Below are 16,729 nucleotides of genomic sequence, written 5' to 3' on the forward strand. Positions count from 1 at the left end.
GATGGGTGGCCAGTGGTATGACCTTCTTCTCCTGCCTTGGATGGATCTATGAGGTTGGGGTTTAGTTCCATACAGTAAACATTAGGTGGTCAGTGGTATGACCTTCCTCTCCTGCCTTGGATGGATCTATGGGGTTGGAGTTTAGTTCCATACAGTAAACAGTTGGGTGGCCAGTGGTATGACCTTCTTCACCTGCTTGGATGGATCTATGGGGTTGGGGTTTAGTTCCATACAGTAAACGTTTGGTGGCCAGTGGTATGACCTTTCTCACCTGCCTTGGATGGATCTATGGGGTTGGGGGGTTTAGTTCCATACAGTAAACAGATGGGTGGCCAGTGGTATGACCTTCTTCTCCTGCCTTGGATGGATCTATGGGGTCGGGGTTTAGTTCCATACAGTAAACGGTTGGGTGGCCAGTGGTATGACCTTTCTCACCTGCCTTGGATGGATCTATGGGGTCGGGGGTTTAGTTCCACACAGTAAATGGTTGGTTGGCCAGTGGTCTCGCCTCCCTCACCTGTCTTGGATGGATCTATGGGGTTGGGGTTTAGTTCCATACAGTAAACGGTTGGGTGGCCAGTGGTATCACCTCCCTCACCTGCCTTGGATAGAGCTATTGGGTTGGGGTTTAGTTCCATCCAGTAAATGTTGGATGGCCAGTGGTATGACCTCCCTCACCTGCCTTGGATGGATCTATGGGGTTGGGGGGTTTAGTTCCATACAGTAAACGGTTGGGTGGCCAGTGGTATGACCTTTCTCACCTGCCTTGGATGGATCTATGGGGTCGGGGGTTTAGTTCCATACAGTAAACGGTTGGTTGGCCAGTGGTATCACCTCCCTCACCTGTCTTGGATGGATCTATGGGGTTGGGGTTTAGTTCCATACAGTAAAAGGTTGGGTGGCCAGTGGTATCACCTCCCTCACCTGCCTTGGATAGATCTATTGGGTTAGGGTTTAGTTCCATCCAGTAAATGTTGGATGGCCAGTGGTATGACCTCCCTCACCTGCCTTGGGATGGACCTATGAGTTTGGGGTTTAGTTCCATACAGTAAACAGTTGGGTGGCCAGTGGTATGACCTTTCTCACCTGCCTTGGATAGATCTATTGGGTTGGGGTTTAGTTCCATACAGTAAATGTTGGGTGGCCAGGGCCGAAGTGAGAAGTGAAATAAAGTGAGATGTCCTAATTGGGGGCCAGAGAAAGTCATGACAAAAATATGGAAGAATGGAAAAGCCACCAAAAAGGCAGGAGAAGGCAGCATGGAGGGGTAATAAAATACAAATTAAATGTTATAAGTGCAAAAGAGAACTATGGGAGAGAGGAATCTCTGGGAGGGGTTTCACAAGTTTACCAATTCTAATTGGAACATAAACAGCACTTGTTGCACCCAGCTGCTCAAGTCAAGCATCGTGGCTCCTAACTGGCACAGCATTTCACCGGACACGTAAGCAATTAGGATGAGTCTGTTTGGTTTGTCCATAGTTCTATGAACTTGTGTTTGTTGATAACTTGTCTTGGTAACAGATGTCGCATGTGTTTGTGTAAGAATGAGGAGTAGATGCAACAGCAGGAAAACGTTTATCCTACCTTCTCTCCTGGTGGTCCAATAGCTCCCTGAGGACCTGGAAGACCCTGTGAAAGAGAAAGATGTGTCTCAGGCATTAGCAGTTCCCACATTGATTGTTTTCTCCTGGTGTAGTTGATGAAGCAGCATTCCATGATGCATTGTCTGTAATTATCTCTTACAGCTCCATATGCTTCCTGCTCTTTGCTTCTAATTCACACATATATTGTGGTGCTGCTTTTATTGCCTTTGAATCATTGTGAATGTTCTAGAGCCCCGCTGTTTGGTTCTAACCGTACCCACTTCAAAGCTACTGACATTTCAAGAAAAAACTTTTACAATAGGAAGTTCATAACCTAGAGGCGCCTTCTGAAAATCCATCAAGATGGCCAGCATGCCTCTCTTACTGCTTACTCCTACCTAATCCTAGGTTGTATCTCATCAACCTTTCTAATGAGTGGAGATCAGAAGAACTAGGAGGTAAATGACCATGGGAATTCTTAGGACAGAAATAATACTACACTGGCTTAAATTCTCTATGCCTGGTAGAAAATGTTGATATTGTTGTATATTATGAGACAAACTGTACCTGTGCTCCTGGGTTTCCTTGCTGCCCAGGTGGTCCTGGCTCACCTTGAGGTCCCTAAAGAAAAGGAAGATAAGGATTAATATCAAGACAATGGACAAGTGAGTTTACAACTCTACTCATTCAGTCGCTGTGCCCAGTAGAGCTTTGAATAAGTTGATGGTAGATTATCGAGGCCTTCATATCGATACAAATGAACACTTACCACACTACCTTTGGGTCCAACTTGACCGTCCATTCCAGGAACACCCTGAAACAGGGGACAGATGAAATGTTAGACTCTCAAGCGTAAATATATCCCAACCAAAACCATGAAAGCTTCCAGTAAACTTCATATTTTACTAATTCATTCTAGATATGTTCAGCCACATTTTCCATAATACGTTGGATAGTTTCATTCCAAGTCCACTTCTCTCCCAGGGCAGCTTTACCGGCAGTGCCGGGCTGCTTGTATTACTTTGTGCACAGATGTAGGAAAAACATTGCAATGCAAAGGGACTGATACACACGTCTTTAATTTATCTGGAATACATTAAGTTGTGCATCACGTTGTTTCATCTCTAGCCACGGCAGAAATGTTGCCGTTCTAGTTCTGCTGAAGAGCAAGGACATGGTTTGCATAGCTAAAACATTATATTAAGAGAGCTGCATTCCCCCGCAAAGCCAGGTTTTCTTGCTAGAATGGTTCCGTGCTGCAGATTATCGGAGATATCATAATAAGGCCGAGATCTTTACAGTGATTCCGCAGAGCGGCCTCATTAAGCGGAGCTGGTTTGTTCTTCTGGGTGCAATGATATGAGTGATGGATGACTGCAGGGGTGATCAGAGTTTTCTTATGCGCCAGTGAGAAGGAGGTTTTCTCCTCCGAGGCACCAATACTCTATAGAATCATCCTTAGATTAGGAACTATCTACAAAACAAAAAAAAACAAAAACAAAATGAAGCAGCACTTACGGTGATTCCCGGTGGGCCAGGAGGTCCTTTAGGTCCAAGCAACCCTCGGGGTCCCTAAGAAGAGTAAACCACATATAAATAGTTACATAGTTAGTTACATAGGGTTGAAAAAAGACCAGTGTCCATCAAGTTCAACCCATCCAAGTAAACCCAGCACACCTAACCCACACCTACCAATCTATACACTCACATACATAAACTATATATACAACCACTAATACTAACTGTAGGTATTAGTATCACAATAGCCTTGGATATTCTGATTGTTCAAGAACTTATCCAGGCCCCTCTTAAAGGCATTAACAGAATCTGCCATTACCCCATCACTAGGAAGGGCATTCCCCAACCTCACTGCCCTCACCGTGAGGAACCACCTACCCAACATCCCCCGGCAGGGCATTCCCCAACCTCACTGCCCTCAACATGAGGAACCCCCTACCCAACATCCCCCGGCAGGGCATTCCCCAACCCCCTCACTGCCCTCACTGTGAGGAACCCCCTACCCAACATCCCCCGGCAGGGCATTCCCCAACCCCCTCACTGCCCTCACCGTGAGGAACCCCCTACCCAACATCCCCCGGCAGGGCATTCCCCAACCCCCTCACTGCCCTCACCGTGAGGAACCCCCTACCCAACATCCCCCGGCAGAGCATTCCCCAACCCCCTCACTGCCCTCACCGTGAGGAACCCCCTACCCAACATCCCCTGGCAGGGCATTCCCCAACCTCACTGCCCTCACCGTGAGGAACCCCCTACCCAACATCCCCCGGCAGGACATTCCCCAACCCCCTCACTGCCCTCACCGTGAGGAACCCCCTACCCAACATCCCCCGTCAGGGCATTCCCCAACCCCCTCACTGCCCTCACCGTGAGGAACCCCCTACCCAACATCCCCCGGCAGGGCATTCCCCAACCTCACTGCCCTCACCATGAGGAACCCCCTACCCAACATCCCCCGGCAGGGCATTCCCCAACCCCCTCACTGCCCTCACCGTGAGGAACCCCCTACCCAAGATCCCCTGGCATGGCATTCCCCAACCCCCTCACTGCCCTCACCGTGAGGAACCCCCTACCCAACATCCCCCGGCAGGGCATTCCCCAACCCCCTCACTGCCCTCACCGTGAAAAAACACCTACGCTGCTTCAAATGGAAGCTCCGTTCCTCTAATCTAAAGGGGTGACCTCTGGTGCGTTGATTGTTTTTATGGGAAAAAAGAACATCCCCCATCTGCCTATAAATGTAAATTAAACAGGGGCCTACGCTACTGACCCACTTAACTAGAGGTAAGTCCATCTGCATCATACAGATGAAAACAGTCATAAGTTCTCAGTTGCCCTTTCTCTGGCACTTGCTTGACGTTAAAGGTCCCCATACACGGGCTGAATGTAGCTGCCCATATCGGTCCCTTGGACCGATTCGGCAGCTTATCGGCCCGTGTAGGGGCAGAAACGAGGGGCCTGCCCGACCGATATCTGGCCTGAAATTGGGCAGATATCGATCGGCCAAGTTAAAACATTCAGTCGGATTGGCTCGTTGATGCGGTCCCCGAACCGACTGCCCCATTGCCGCCAATATAATTCGATCATTTGGCCCCAGGGCCAAACGATCGAATTAGCCTACACGCTCCCCGATATCGCCCACCCGTAGGTGGGGATATCAGGTGAAGATCCGCTCGCTTGCCGATCTCACCAAGCGAGCGAATCTTAACGTGTATGGGGACCTTAAGTCAAATAAGAATGGTGGGTAGATACTTACAGGTTCACCTGGTAACCCTCTAGGTCCAACGTCTCCATCATCACCCTGCAAAGAAAAGACACAACATTTTGTCTTGTCAATGTAGAAGACAGCACCACTCACAGTGGTTCTTCATGTAAGGCTCTGCAAGAGTTTGGATGCTTGGTGCCGCTCTGGAGAAATTCTACATACCCTTTCTCCGTCTTCTCCATGTGGCCCTGGTGGACCTTGTGGACCAGGCTCACCCTGTAAAACAACAGCAACCATTAAATGCACAAGTGATGATCAATGAAACGGTGAGGTAAGCCCCTAAGGAAGAAACTCAACGTACACGATGTCCCTTTTCTCCTGGCAAACCGCCCAACCCGTCAAAGCCTCGGTCACCCTGAAAAAGAGGAGAATGAGAGTAAGTATAGGAAACATTTTTTTTTCCAGTCATGGATTAAAGAGAAACATCAGACGCTGGTTTTGGCCATATTACCTTTGGTCCTGTTTGTCCAGGCATTCCCCGAGCACCATCACTACCAGCTCGTCCCTGTAATGAGGTAAACGTTACATGAAATTCAGTTCTTTCTGATTCTATCGCTGATTCCTATCACAGTGCCTTTACAGAGCCACATACCAAGACAATAGAGGCTTAATGGGCTTCAATGGGGATATAAAGAGTTTTTGAAGATCAGACAATACTGGGAAATATATGGTGCCTGGTTTCAAACTGAGCTTTCCAAATTACACTTTTATTGAAGCTTTTACCAGATCCACTCAGGTCCCTTCAGGTTACAAATAAAGGGTTGATGTGTCCTTCAGATGCACCATACAATGCCAATGGCAAAATTTTTCTGCTTGGTTGGCATCAATGCACACAAAATGGAGCCTTACCCTTCGTCCTGGTTTTCCTAATGGACCGGGAGAACCTTGTGGCCCACGTGGCCCCTGCATATAAATAAAATAAACAGAAATCAAGACAAGTTCTAAGACAAGTTCTTAACCTACTTAACTTGGTAGTTTATGGTGGTACATGATGACTCCTTGACTTTGGTCCCAATGCAGAATATGTTAAGAAACCAGGCCATAAATAAACACTAGTCCCTTAAGTTACTGTATATAACTTTCCACCATCACTTGTGAACCTCTCAACAGTCTGAATAAGAAATATTTATCCCACATGTATGAGAACTCTTAAGGTCTACAAGTATACCTTCTTCAGTGTAACTCACCTTATATAAAGTAAAGGTTTGGGTTGGAATAAGTCCATGCAACTGATTAAATGAGTATGTAATGTACCAACCTGAGGTCCCAAATCTCCTGACTCTCCCTTTAATCCTGAAGGACCTGGAGAACCCTGAAAGGAATAAGAAAGCAGTAAACATCTCAGTCAGAGAGAGAGAGAGAAAGGGGGACAAAGAAAGAAGATCGAAACAGGTCTATAATTACCAATGGGCCTGGTCTTCCAGTAAGACCCATCGGACCAGATGGCCCTCTCAACGCCAGCTGCAAAAATGAGAGATATCCTCATTAAAACCATTCTACAAACTAGCCAAAAATGCTGCATAACATGGTAGTGTATTTAATAACACTTGGAAGTAAGATGTAGGTGGCTTACTCTTGCTTGTTGGAGAATAGCTTGGGCTTGTGATTCCTGGGCAGACACTTGGGGTCCTTTAGATCCACCATCTCCACCACCAGAGAAGCGGAACTGTGAGAGAGAAAGATGAATGTTATCTGACGTCCTTCAGTATATCTACCGATATATGGACTTGGGAGTCCACCCTATTCCTCTCTGATGTCTTCCATATCAGACTTTTTTTTTGCTTGGAGGTCTAAGCTTTGGTCAGCGCCCCCATTTGTTCATAATAAGGTTATAGATAAAGGAATACGATATAGTCATAGAAGTCTGAGAATATTTAAGAGGGCAAATAAGTATTCTTTCCCTACTTGAGCTTCATGTTGGACTTTAAGTTGTATCTAGGAGAGCAAACACACATTCTCCTCTACTCTCACCCTTACCCTTCATACTCAGTCCCCACTACAACTGCTTCAGACCCCCCTTGGGGGAACAGTCCCACATATTGGAAACGACTGCTCTCCATGGCCTAGAACCCCCACTTGGTAGATGGTTTATAACTTCTTCTCTACTGGGGTGAAGTCACAACAGATGCCTTGCCCGGGATTTTGTCTTTATAATTGATATCTGGGTTTTTAAGGGGAGATCATACTAGTCTGGGAATAGCAGGGATTCTAGATGGACTCAGAACCAGAACTTGGATCCCCCATGACCCTTTATCTGAAGGCCTCATTAACTTTTGCTGCTTGGAATGCTGGTGGACTAGGAGAGAAGCTTAGCTAAAGCCTCTGTGACCCTCATTGACTTGAATAGGAAACTCCTGAAAGTGCAGATACTAGGAAGGGCACACTAGGGTAGCTAAAGGCAGAAAAACTGTTTTGATAAAAATATGATATTGATAACAATATAGAAAATAATGGAATTATATAAAGCACTTACGGGCAACATCAGCATGGTTCCTGGTGGTCCGGGCAAGCCATCAGCTCCAGGAAGACCTGCACGACCAGGGGGGCCCTAGGAGGAAAATATGAATTACTATTGAATACACATTATAGGAGTAAGACTGCCAGCCTGGTGAACCACCAAAGTTACCCTGTTCTAGAATGGATTATCTAGAACCAGGTAAAGAACCAAAGAGGAGCCCTTTAACGTATCAGATGCTGACCAGCCCCTTAATAGACCTAATACACTAAGCATAGCAGCGATTCCACCTTGTCATGGTGAGTATAGAGACAACTAGGTTGGATACAGACCAATCCTAGAATGTTCTTCAGAATCCATGGGAGTTTTTCCCTTTGTGCTACTAAGAGAACCTGCCTTTGTTGCATAGAAACACCTGCTTAATAGGATAGTCCCTTAAAAAGAAGTAGAGCTCCCTCTGGTGGGAGGCAGAGGCAGAAGAAGAACACAGCAGCCTCCATGAACAAAAAAAGAGAGTCCCTGGGAAAACTGTCCTCTAGTGGATTTCTTAAGAAGTGCAAGAACAAGTCAAAAGGGTTGAGGAGACCGTCTCATACATATGCAAAATAGACCAAAGGGATTCTGGGAAGAAATTCCTTAAGGCTCCTGGAGCTGATGGCTTGCCCGGTTTATCCTATAGGCTAAAGCTCACCCACTGGGGTTTTGATCAGCTATTATCCTGGCTTTTGCTTCAAAAACCCAGTGGGTGAGCTTTAGCCTATAGGGTAAACCCATGTAAATGGGATTTATTTAGGGGCCTTAAAGAATTTGTTCCCAGAATCCCTTTGGTCTATTAAGAAGTGCAGAGAACTTATCCTGGGGTCTTTCGTATTTAATCTATCCAATTTAGGGCAGATATCGGTTTTATTTTAGAATGGAAGTGACTGAATTCAGCCTCGACCACTTTTCGATGTGCAGCATTGTCCCCGAGCACAGCCTGTCTCTGAGCTACAGATGAACCCCGACCCTATACTAGTAGCAGTAAGCTAAATGTGGCAGCTGTTTCACACATTGTTTCAGTGCTATTATTATCATTGCACCAACGGGGAGGGTTAGTAGCAGATCAAGTCCTGGGGCAATAAAACTTTTACTAAAGGGAATATAAACCCAAAAATAACATGTTGCCTAATGAAAGGGAATGCCATTCTAAGCAACTTCCCAATATCCAATCACCCCCCACTGAGTTTATAGTTATGTGTCAATATAAATTCTATTTTAAAGCCGCGGCTGTCTGTCTGTTCATATTGAGCTTGGAAACAGAGCAGCATTTGTTTATTCCTTTCTCATTGAAACAATGTAGCAGAAGCCGATGAACTGACCAGCAACGACCCCTGCAAGTCTGACCTTTGCTACATTGTTTCACCGAGGTACAGAAACGACTGACGGAAAAGAGACGGCTGCCTTGCCAGAACCAACATGGCCGAAAGCGGCAGATGCTGCTTTCAGTAGCAATTTACAAACACCTATAAAACCAATGATGTTTTTTTAATGAATGGAGATGGGAAAGTTGCTTTGAATGGCATTTTCTTTCATTAGGCACCATTTTATTTCTAGATTTAAATCCCCTTTAATGCTGCACTGATGTTACATTGCTTTATACATGATTGCATTGTAAGGACTAAAACAGACTTCCAACCAGCTTTTCATTGGCAGGCTCAATGGACTGCTCCCTCCGGTGGCTCTGTAGCGTTCTGCATATACCGTAGCACATACATACAAATAAAAATGGCTTTTCATTGGCATGAAGCTGTTAATATATAGTGATGGGCGAAATAATTCAGCAAGCATTGATTCACAGAATTTCCATGGTCCGCCATTGGCAGATTTTTTCATGAAACGGGTGTCAAAATTTGCAGCAGAAAAATTTGCTGTGTGTCAAAAATTGGCACTTGTGTCCAAAAATTTTCGACAGTGTCAAAAAAAATGGTGCCAGTGTCCAAAAATTTTCACCTGTGTCAAAAAAATGGTGCCCGTGTCAAAAAATTGACGCCTGAATAAAAAAAAACCGGCATCCGCGTCAAAAAAATGTCACATGTAAAAAAAAAGTTGCCAAAAAAATTTGTCGCTCACGTAAAAAAAAATGGCGCCCACATCAAAAAATTGTCGCCTGCATCAAAAAGAACATCACCTGTGTCAAAAAAAATGTTATGCGTCAAAAAAGTCGACAAAAAATTGTCGCTCGCGTCACAAAAAGTGGTGCCCACGTCAAAAAATTGTCACCTGCATCAAAAAAAAACATCACCCACGTCAAAAAAAGTCACATGTCAAAAAAAAGTTGGCAAAAAATTTGTCGCTCGCGTAAAAAAAATGGCGCCCACGTCAAAAATTTTTCGCCTGCATCAAAAAGACCGTTATCTGCGTCAAAAAATGTTATGCGCCAAAAAAAAGTCCATGTAAAAAAAAAATTGGCAAAAAATTTGTTGCTCGCGTAAACAAAAAAAGTCACATTCAAAACTATGTAGTGGAGAATGGCATTATGAGCAGTAATCAGCATGGCTTTATGAAGGGCAGGTCATGTCAGACCAATTTAATTGCTTTTTATGATGAGGTAAGTAAGAAGCTGGACAGTGGGGGGGCAGTAGATATAATCTATTTGGATTTTGCCAAAGCATTTGATACCGTTCCCCACAAACGACTGCTTTCTAAGCTAAGGTCTATTGGTCTTAGTGAAGTCGTTTGCACATGGATAGAAAACTGGCTACAGGATCGGGTACAGAGGGTGGTTGTTAATGGTACATTCTCTACTTGGAATAAGGTTCTCAGTGGGGTCCCTCAGGGTTCTGTACTGGGTCCACTTTTGTTTAATTTGTTCATAAATGACTTAGGGGAGGGTATTATGGGTAATGTATCAGTGTTTGCAGATGACACAAAACTCTGCAGACCAGTCAATTCTATCCAGGATGTGACATCCCTGCAGCGGGATCTTGACCAACTGGCAATCTGGGCAGCTAAGTGGCAGATGAGATTTAATGTGGATAAATGTAAGGTCATGCACCTGGGATGTAAAAATATGCAAGCCCCGTATACCCTTAATGGGACTGCACTAGGTAAATCCATAATGGAGAAGGAGCTTGGAGTCCTTGTAGATAATAAACTTGGCTGTAGCAAGCAATGCCAGGCAGCAGCTGCAAGGGCAAACAAGGTTCTGAGCTGTATTAAAAGGGGTATAGATTCACGGGAGGAGGGGGTTATTCTTCCCCTTTACAGAGCGCTGGTAAGGCCCCATCTAGAATATGCTGTTCAGTTTTGGTCTCCAGTGCTCAAACGGGACATTATTGAGCTAGAGAGGGTCCAGAGAAGGGCAACTAAGCTGGTAAAGGGTATGGGAAGTCTCAGTTATGAAGAAAGACTGGCCAAGTTGGGTTTGTTTACACTGGGGAAGAGGCACTTAAGAGGTGACATGATAACTATGTATAAATATATAAAGGGATCATATAATAACCTCTCTAATGTTTTATTTACCAGTAGGTCCTTCCAACGGACACGAGGGCACCCACTCCGTTTAGAAGAAGGGAGGTTCCATTTAAACATTCGGAAAGGATTTTTTACAGTGAGAGCTGTGAAGTTGTGGAATTCCCTCCCCGAATCAGTCGTACTGGCTGATACATTATATAGCTTTAAGAAGGGGCTGGATGGATTCTTAGCAAGTGAGGGAATACACGGTTATGGGAGATAGCTCTTAGTACAAGTTGATACAGGGACTGGTCCGATTGCCATCTTGGAGTCAGGAAGGAATTTTTTCCCCTCTGAGGCAAATTAGAGAGGTTTCAGATGGGATTTTTTGCCTTCCTCTGGATCAACTTGTAGTTAGGCAGGTTATATATAGGCATTATGGTTGAACTTGATGGACGTATGTCTTTTTTCAACCCAACTTACTATGTTACTATGTTACTATGTTACCTGCATCAGAAAAAATGTCACCGCGTCAAAAAAAGTCTCCAAAAATATTGTGGCTCGCCCAACATTTTCACCATTTTCGCAAATTTTTAGCTCATCACTATTAATATACGTCTACAAGTATCTAGCTCTAGATCTATTCCCAAATGGAAATCTCATCATGACAAGATTAGTAGGCCCTGGGTCCTCCTCTACAATCAACAGAAATGATCAGCAATCCCAGCAGAGACTGGGAGATTGAGTTTGTTGAGATAGAGATTGTAAGCTCTTGTGAGCAGGGCCCTTTTTATCTCCGGTATTGGTCGGTCTTTGGGTGTATAAGCCCTTTTATTGAGAAAAAATGCAGAATATGTTGGGGTGAAACCACTTCTAGCCACTAGGTGTCACTCTATAGTGTAGAAATTCCAACCAGCCAGCTGTAGGCAATAAGCCAGCATGGTGGTCGGATGCTCTCTAAAAGGCAAAGTTCCAAAGAACCTAGGCATGTATTGTTTACAGAATATGGGAATCTGTATCAGCTTAGAGCTATCTCTTTCATGAGTTGTCCATTTAGACTGAATTAACCCCAAATTGTTGCCCTTATAAAGTGTTAGGAGTATTTGTGGCAGAGGAAGCAGAGGAACAGGTCTAGTTGGCCATTACGTTAAAATGTGTTATAAAAACACAAACACTTTGCCTTTGCACGACCAATAGTCTGTAGCCCAGGAGGGGGAGAACGTTCTGTTCCTATGGAACACTGCTTCTTTCTCCTTCCCCCGGGTTTCTTGCCTGACTTCCACAGTCTGAGACGCCCTGGACACACCCTGAAAAATAAGCCTTGTTCCTAATGGAAGCCAGATGTGCGAGCCCCATTGTGTTATGATGTCATTTCTTCTCGCTAAGATGGGGGAAACAGTGCTGGGAAACTTGCCTCCGCTGTACACAAGAGCTTGCATTCACTCCAGTGTAAATACCATACTGGAACATTAAAGATATTTGAAGGTTTTATATTGTCTATAAGCAGCTGGGAATGTGTCCCATGACAGGGTTGGGATTGGCAGGTTGGAGTAATGGGCTAAATGAAGCTGAAGGCTGTACTGCTCTACGGACGGTCAGGGTGATTCCATAGTCCCTATATAAACATAATCTGCCAACACATACAGTTTATACACAGAAATTAGCTTTATATACATTAATATAACATTACACGAGCCCTACTGCTCTCAACGTTCCCCCAGAGGTCCCTTGTATTACTGTTTTATTTGTTTTTAGTGCTTCAAACGAGCGTGAAAGCAACTCCATGGTACTAATGTTACACGAGGTTTGTTTGAAGGTCATTTTGCTTGTGTATAGCAGGTTTCCGAGTCAGGATAAGTAGACTATAGCTACCGTTGACCTATAACTCCCAGCATGCCTTGGGCTGATAAAAGAACTGTGACTACACGGAATAAAATTCCAAAGAGTTCTGATTTAGATCTTAAGCCATAAGTATGCCTCTCACCAGTCAGGTAATGGAAGTCAAGAGATAAGTCAAGGTGGAAGAGATAAGTTGATGATTCCATTGTTCTTCAGAAGAAGTTCTCCACCGCAGAAGCCATCATATAAGAGGTATGATGTTCAGCTATGTCTGTCTTTAGGCCAAAACCTGATGCTGATATTTTATCTACATGGCCAGGTGTATAGATGGACGTGAGGTGGTTACGACACAGAGACAGCACTTACCCTCTCTCCAGGATCTCCAGCTGGACCAGGAGGACCTGAGGTACCAGGAGGACCGGGATAACCCTGCAAGGAAGAAATAAATGAGTGGCATACTCTCTTCTCATGCACATCAAGAGTTCCCATCATCTTCTGCAAGAAGCTGGGAGAACATAAGTTCTGAAACACCTTAACCACCACCGATCTTCTGGTCTACTTTATGAAGAATTAAATATGTAATATATTATTATTATATCAACCATATCAACATATACTGTATATATATTACGTTAATGCTTATTACTTACAGCTGGACCTTCTGGGCCTGGTGGTCCTTCGATCAGCATTCCCTAGAGAGAGGAGATGTTTATTAGCCAGTAAATACCAGCATGTCAAGTCCCTCAACACTGAGCAGAACAATATGGACATGTGAAAGGCTATAATAACATATAATGACACCCACGGTTGGGCCTTGACATAATGCATGGTAGGATAAACAGTGAACTTCTCCCTGTTTGAAGAATGTAAGAAACCATATGGGGAGTCCTTATTGGTCTAAACGTTTTGGGGGGGTTTATATGCTCTTCATTTGCTGTTCTGGCTGATTATGGTTCTTCTACAGCCGTACTATAACCAGGCTTACTGTGCTATTCCCCGCTCCCCATAGATATGTATGGGACTGTGTGTGTGTGGGATCTGCTCTGATTGTGTATAAAATAAACAGTTTTTTTTCCCATGTTGCCCTTAGCAGTCTGTATATCCCAAAATGATGTAATCCCAGTGGATTCCTGCCATAACATTTCTGTGAATGATTTACTGGCCTCCCCAGAGAGAACCGTTGGTCCCGTGCCCTCTGTGGGTGGTATCCTAAACATGTGCTTCAGGTTTTACGCTCTGTCCCAGTTATTTCAGGGGACTGTGGGCTCTAACGTGGCTCGTTTTTACACTCCTGGATATGTTCAGCTGTTCAAGGGGCGATTCCCACACAGACTGGGAATAAGCTCCAGCCCCCAACAGGTTCCAGCCAACTGGAGACTTAGTTTGAGTAGACTGTGAATGGAAGACCCAAGTCCCACCCTTCAGTACCTTTCACAGCTGTGCATCAGCACTGTTTGGTAGGGAAGGAGAACAGAATATAAGCCACTCAAGCGGGTCAAAGTTTCTTAAAGTTGTTTTATGGAGATATCCACAAATGACCCAGGGTTTGAGATGAACAAGACCTTCCCAACGCATTTCGCTAATCCCAAACCACTTCCAAGTTACTCCGACCACATATGATCCAGTCAGTGCCATACCAAAAGCACATGAAGGGCCATACCTAAGCGGAATTTAGACCATGAGCTTTAGTAGAAGGGTGGAGGAGATGCAAGTCTCCAACTGGAGACTACGTTTAAGTAGACTGTGAATGGAAGACCAAAGTCCTACCCCCAGTAACTCTCACAGCTGTACATCAGCACTGTTTGGTAGGGAAGGAGAAAAGAATATAAGCCACTCAAGCGGGTCAAAGTTTCTTAAGGTTGTTTTATGGAAATATCCACAAAATGACCCAGGGTTTGAGATGAACAAGACCTTCCCAACGCATTTCGCTAATCCCAAACCCCTTCCAAGTTACTCCGACCACATATGATCCAGTCGGTGCCATACCAAAAGCACATGAAGGGCCATTCCCAAGTGGAATTTAGACCATGAGCTTTAGTAGAAGGGTGGAGGAGATGCAAGTGAAGGTGGGTGCTCACTCGGAGCCCAGTAATGAACAGAACTCATGAGATAATTCATAGAGCAAACATCTGGGGACTCGGCCAATGTTTATTCTGCTGTTAGTGCTTTGTTTGCAGATTCAGACATCTGGGGATACTCGACACGGATGCACATCCAAGTGTTTACATAGGAATTGGAGCTGCTTGTGTGTCACTTAGTGATGGGGACATAGATTTTCAATTCAGCTGCAGGAGAGTCAGCCTGGAGTCTTTCTTATGTTCTGCTTCATTTATGTTATATGTATCGGAATATATTAGTTCTCAGTGTTTGAGGTGCCCTTCTCTCCCCTACAGAGGACTGCAGTTCCTAGTGTCTCCAATGGAGGGCAGCCAAGTTGCTATAATGTGCCAATAGAGTAGACACTTGGTATATCACAATGTGCCTCCCAACTCTGTGCACCCAGCTAATGTAAATGTTGAGTTGTGAATGAGGATATGACTTTTTGTCTATATCATGGTCTGCGCCCCAAGAAAGATTGATCCCCAAAGTCTTGCATTCAAAGAGGGACTTACGGGTTCAATGATGGCTGGCTCTCCCTTCTGTCCTTTCTCACCTCTGGCCCCACCTGAAATCTGAAGCATATAAAGAAAGTGTTTAGTGATATAAAGTGTAACAAGAACCGTAAGAGCGTTGTATCAATAGTAAGCTCTTCTACGGCTTTCACAATGCCTTGCGTGTTGACAGACTTGAGAAGACCAGCCCAGAGGCTCCTGGATCAAACAGGCCTAAAATATGTGGTTGCTTTTTTGATTGTCCAACCAGTTTAACCAAAAGTGGCCATACACGATAAGATCTCACCAAATGAGTGGATCTTCTCCCAATGTGCCCACCTAAGATGGGCGATATCGGGCTAATTGGATCATTTTGCTCTAGGGCTAAACAATTGAATTACAATGATGGGCATAGAAGTGTTGGACCAAGGACATCTTGTGCCCATTGCCCAGGGGCTCCTGGATCAAACAGGCCTAAAATATGTGGTTGCTTTTTTGATTGTCCAACCAGTTAAACCAAAGGTGGCCATACACGTTAAGATCTCGCCAAATGAGTGGATCTTCTCCCAATGTGCCCACCTAAGATGGGCGATATCAGGCTAATTCGATCGTTTTGCTCTAGGACTAAACGATGGAATTAGCGTTGGACCAAGGACCACCTTAATGAGCCAATGCGGTCCCCGATCCAACGGGAAAATCAAACCTGCCCAATCGACACCTGCCTGATTGTCGCCAGATATTGATTGGGGGGGCCCATTGGGAGTCCCCATACATGGGTCAATAAGCTGCTGAATTGGTCTAAAGGACTCGAATCCGCAGCTTGAATCTGCCCATGTATGACCACCTCAACAGACATCTTGCAAGCATTTATCTCATTACAATCAACAGACAGTGAAGGTAGTTCTTGAACGCCTATGGAACCAATGAGTAACTCTAAATACATACGCCAAATTGATCTTGTTCAGCTGGCTGCCCACCAATTCCGTCTGAAGTGTCAGTGAGAAGCTTATCATCGTAGATGTCATAGTAAGTATCTTTCCCTTGGTCGTACTCCTGTATGGTCACTTCTGTGAAATCTCCGTCGGTACTGCCTTCTTTTTTGGAACTTCCACTGCTGATGACCGATGAGCCCTATAAATCCAGTGACATGAAATGAAAATCTGATACATAAATGTATGGTTGGGAGCATATAGGTAGCCATTAGTCCAGCCTTAAGGGGTTGCCAAATAAAGGCAATATTGATAAGCCACATTGAGACAGCAAAGACATTGTTGACTTTTCACAGGCGAATTGCCCAAAGCCACTAGGCTTATATCATATATACAAGAACTTTTTTTATGCACCCAACAGCCTAGAAGCTATATCAAAACTTACAACAAAGACCACCATATGTATCCAACCCCAGAGATTCAGGCATCTGTCAGCTTTCAACAGACAGTTTCTTGAAGGCCTTACACAATACACATTAGGCCTACCAGAGACCTTTTTGTGGACTAGCTAGGCCAAGAAAGGTAGTGAAATTAGCCCACAGTACTCGTGCACA

General features: G+C 44.7%; 1 protein-coding gene across 3 annotated transcripts in view; it reads right to left on the reverse strand.

Moving 5' to 3' along the window:
* Positions 1 to 16,729, reverse strand: part of col5a1 (collagen, type V, alpha 1) — a 142,307-nt gene that overhangs the window by 55,845 nt on the left and 69,733 nt on the right. For all 3 annotated transcript variants that reach the window (XM_012969175.3, XM_004916645.4, XM_012969176.3), the window contains exons 8-24: positions 16,132 to 16,317; positions 15,208 to 15,267; positions 13,246 to 13,287; positions 12,962 to 13,024; positions 7,343 to 7,417; positions 6,443 to 6,535; positions 6,274 to 6,330; positions 6,128 to 6,181; positions 5,719 to 5,772; positions 5,321 to 5,374; positions 5,171 to 5,224; positions 5,032 to 5,085; positions 4,861 to 4,905; positions 3,105 to 3,158; positions 2,356 to 2,400; positions 2,154 to 2,207; positions 1,588 to 1,632 (exon numbers count right to left, since the gene is read on the reverse strand). In XM_012969175.3, coding sequence (XP_012824629.1) covers positions 1,588 to 1,632; positions 2,154 to 2,207; positions 2,356 to 2,400; positions 3,105 to 3,158; positions 4,861 to 4,905; positions 5,032 to 5,085; positions 5,171 to 5,224; positions 5,321 to 5,374; positions 5,719 to 5,772; positions 6,128 to 6,181; positions 6,274 to 6,330; positions 6,443 to 6,535; positions 7,343 to 7,417; positions 12,962 to 13,024; positions 13,246 to 13,287; positions 15,208 to 15,267; positions 16,132 to 16,317 — 1,089 coding nt within the window. The remainder of the gene's footprint in view (positions 1 to 1,587; positions 1,633 to 2,153; positions 2,208 to 2,355; positions 2,401 to 3,104; positions 3,159 to 4,860; positions 4,906 to 5,031; positions 5,086 to 5,170; positions 5,225 to 5,320; positions 5,375 to 5,718; positions 5,773 to 6,127; positions 6,182 to 6,273; positions 6,331 to 6,442; positions 6,536 to 7,342; positions 7,418 to 12,961; positions 13,025 to 13,245; positions 13,288 to 15,207; positions 15,268 to 16,131; positions 16,318 to 16,729) is intronic.

Source organism: Xenopus tropicalis, chromosome 8 (genome assembly GCF_000004195.4).
Source record: "Xenopus tropicalis strain Nigerian chromosome 8, UCB_Xtro_10.0, whole genome shotgun sequence".
Classification (NCBI taxonomy): Eukaryota; Metazoa; Chordata; class Amphibia; order Anura; family Pipidae; genus Xenopus; species Xenopus tropicalis.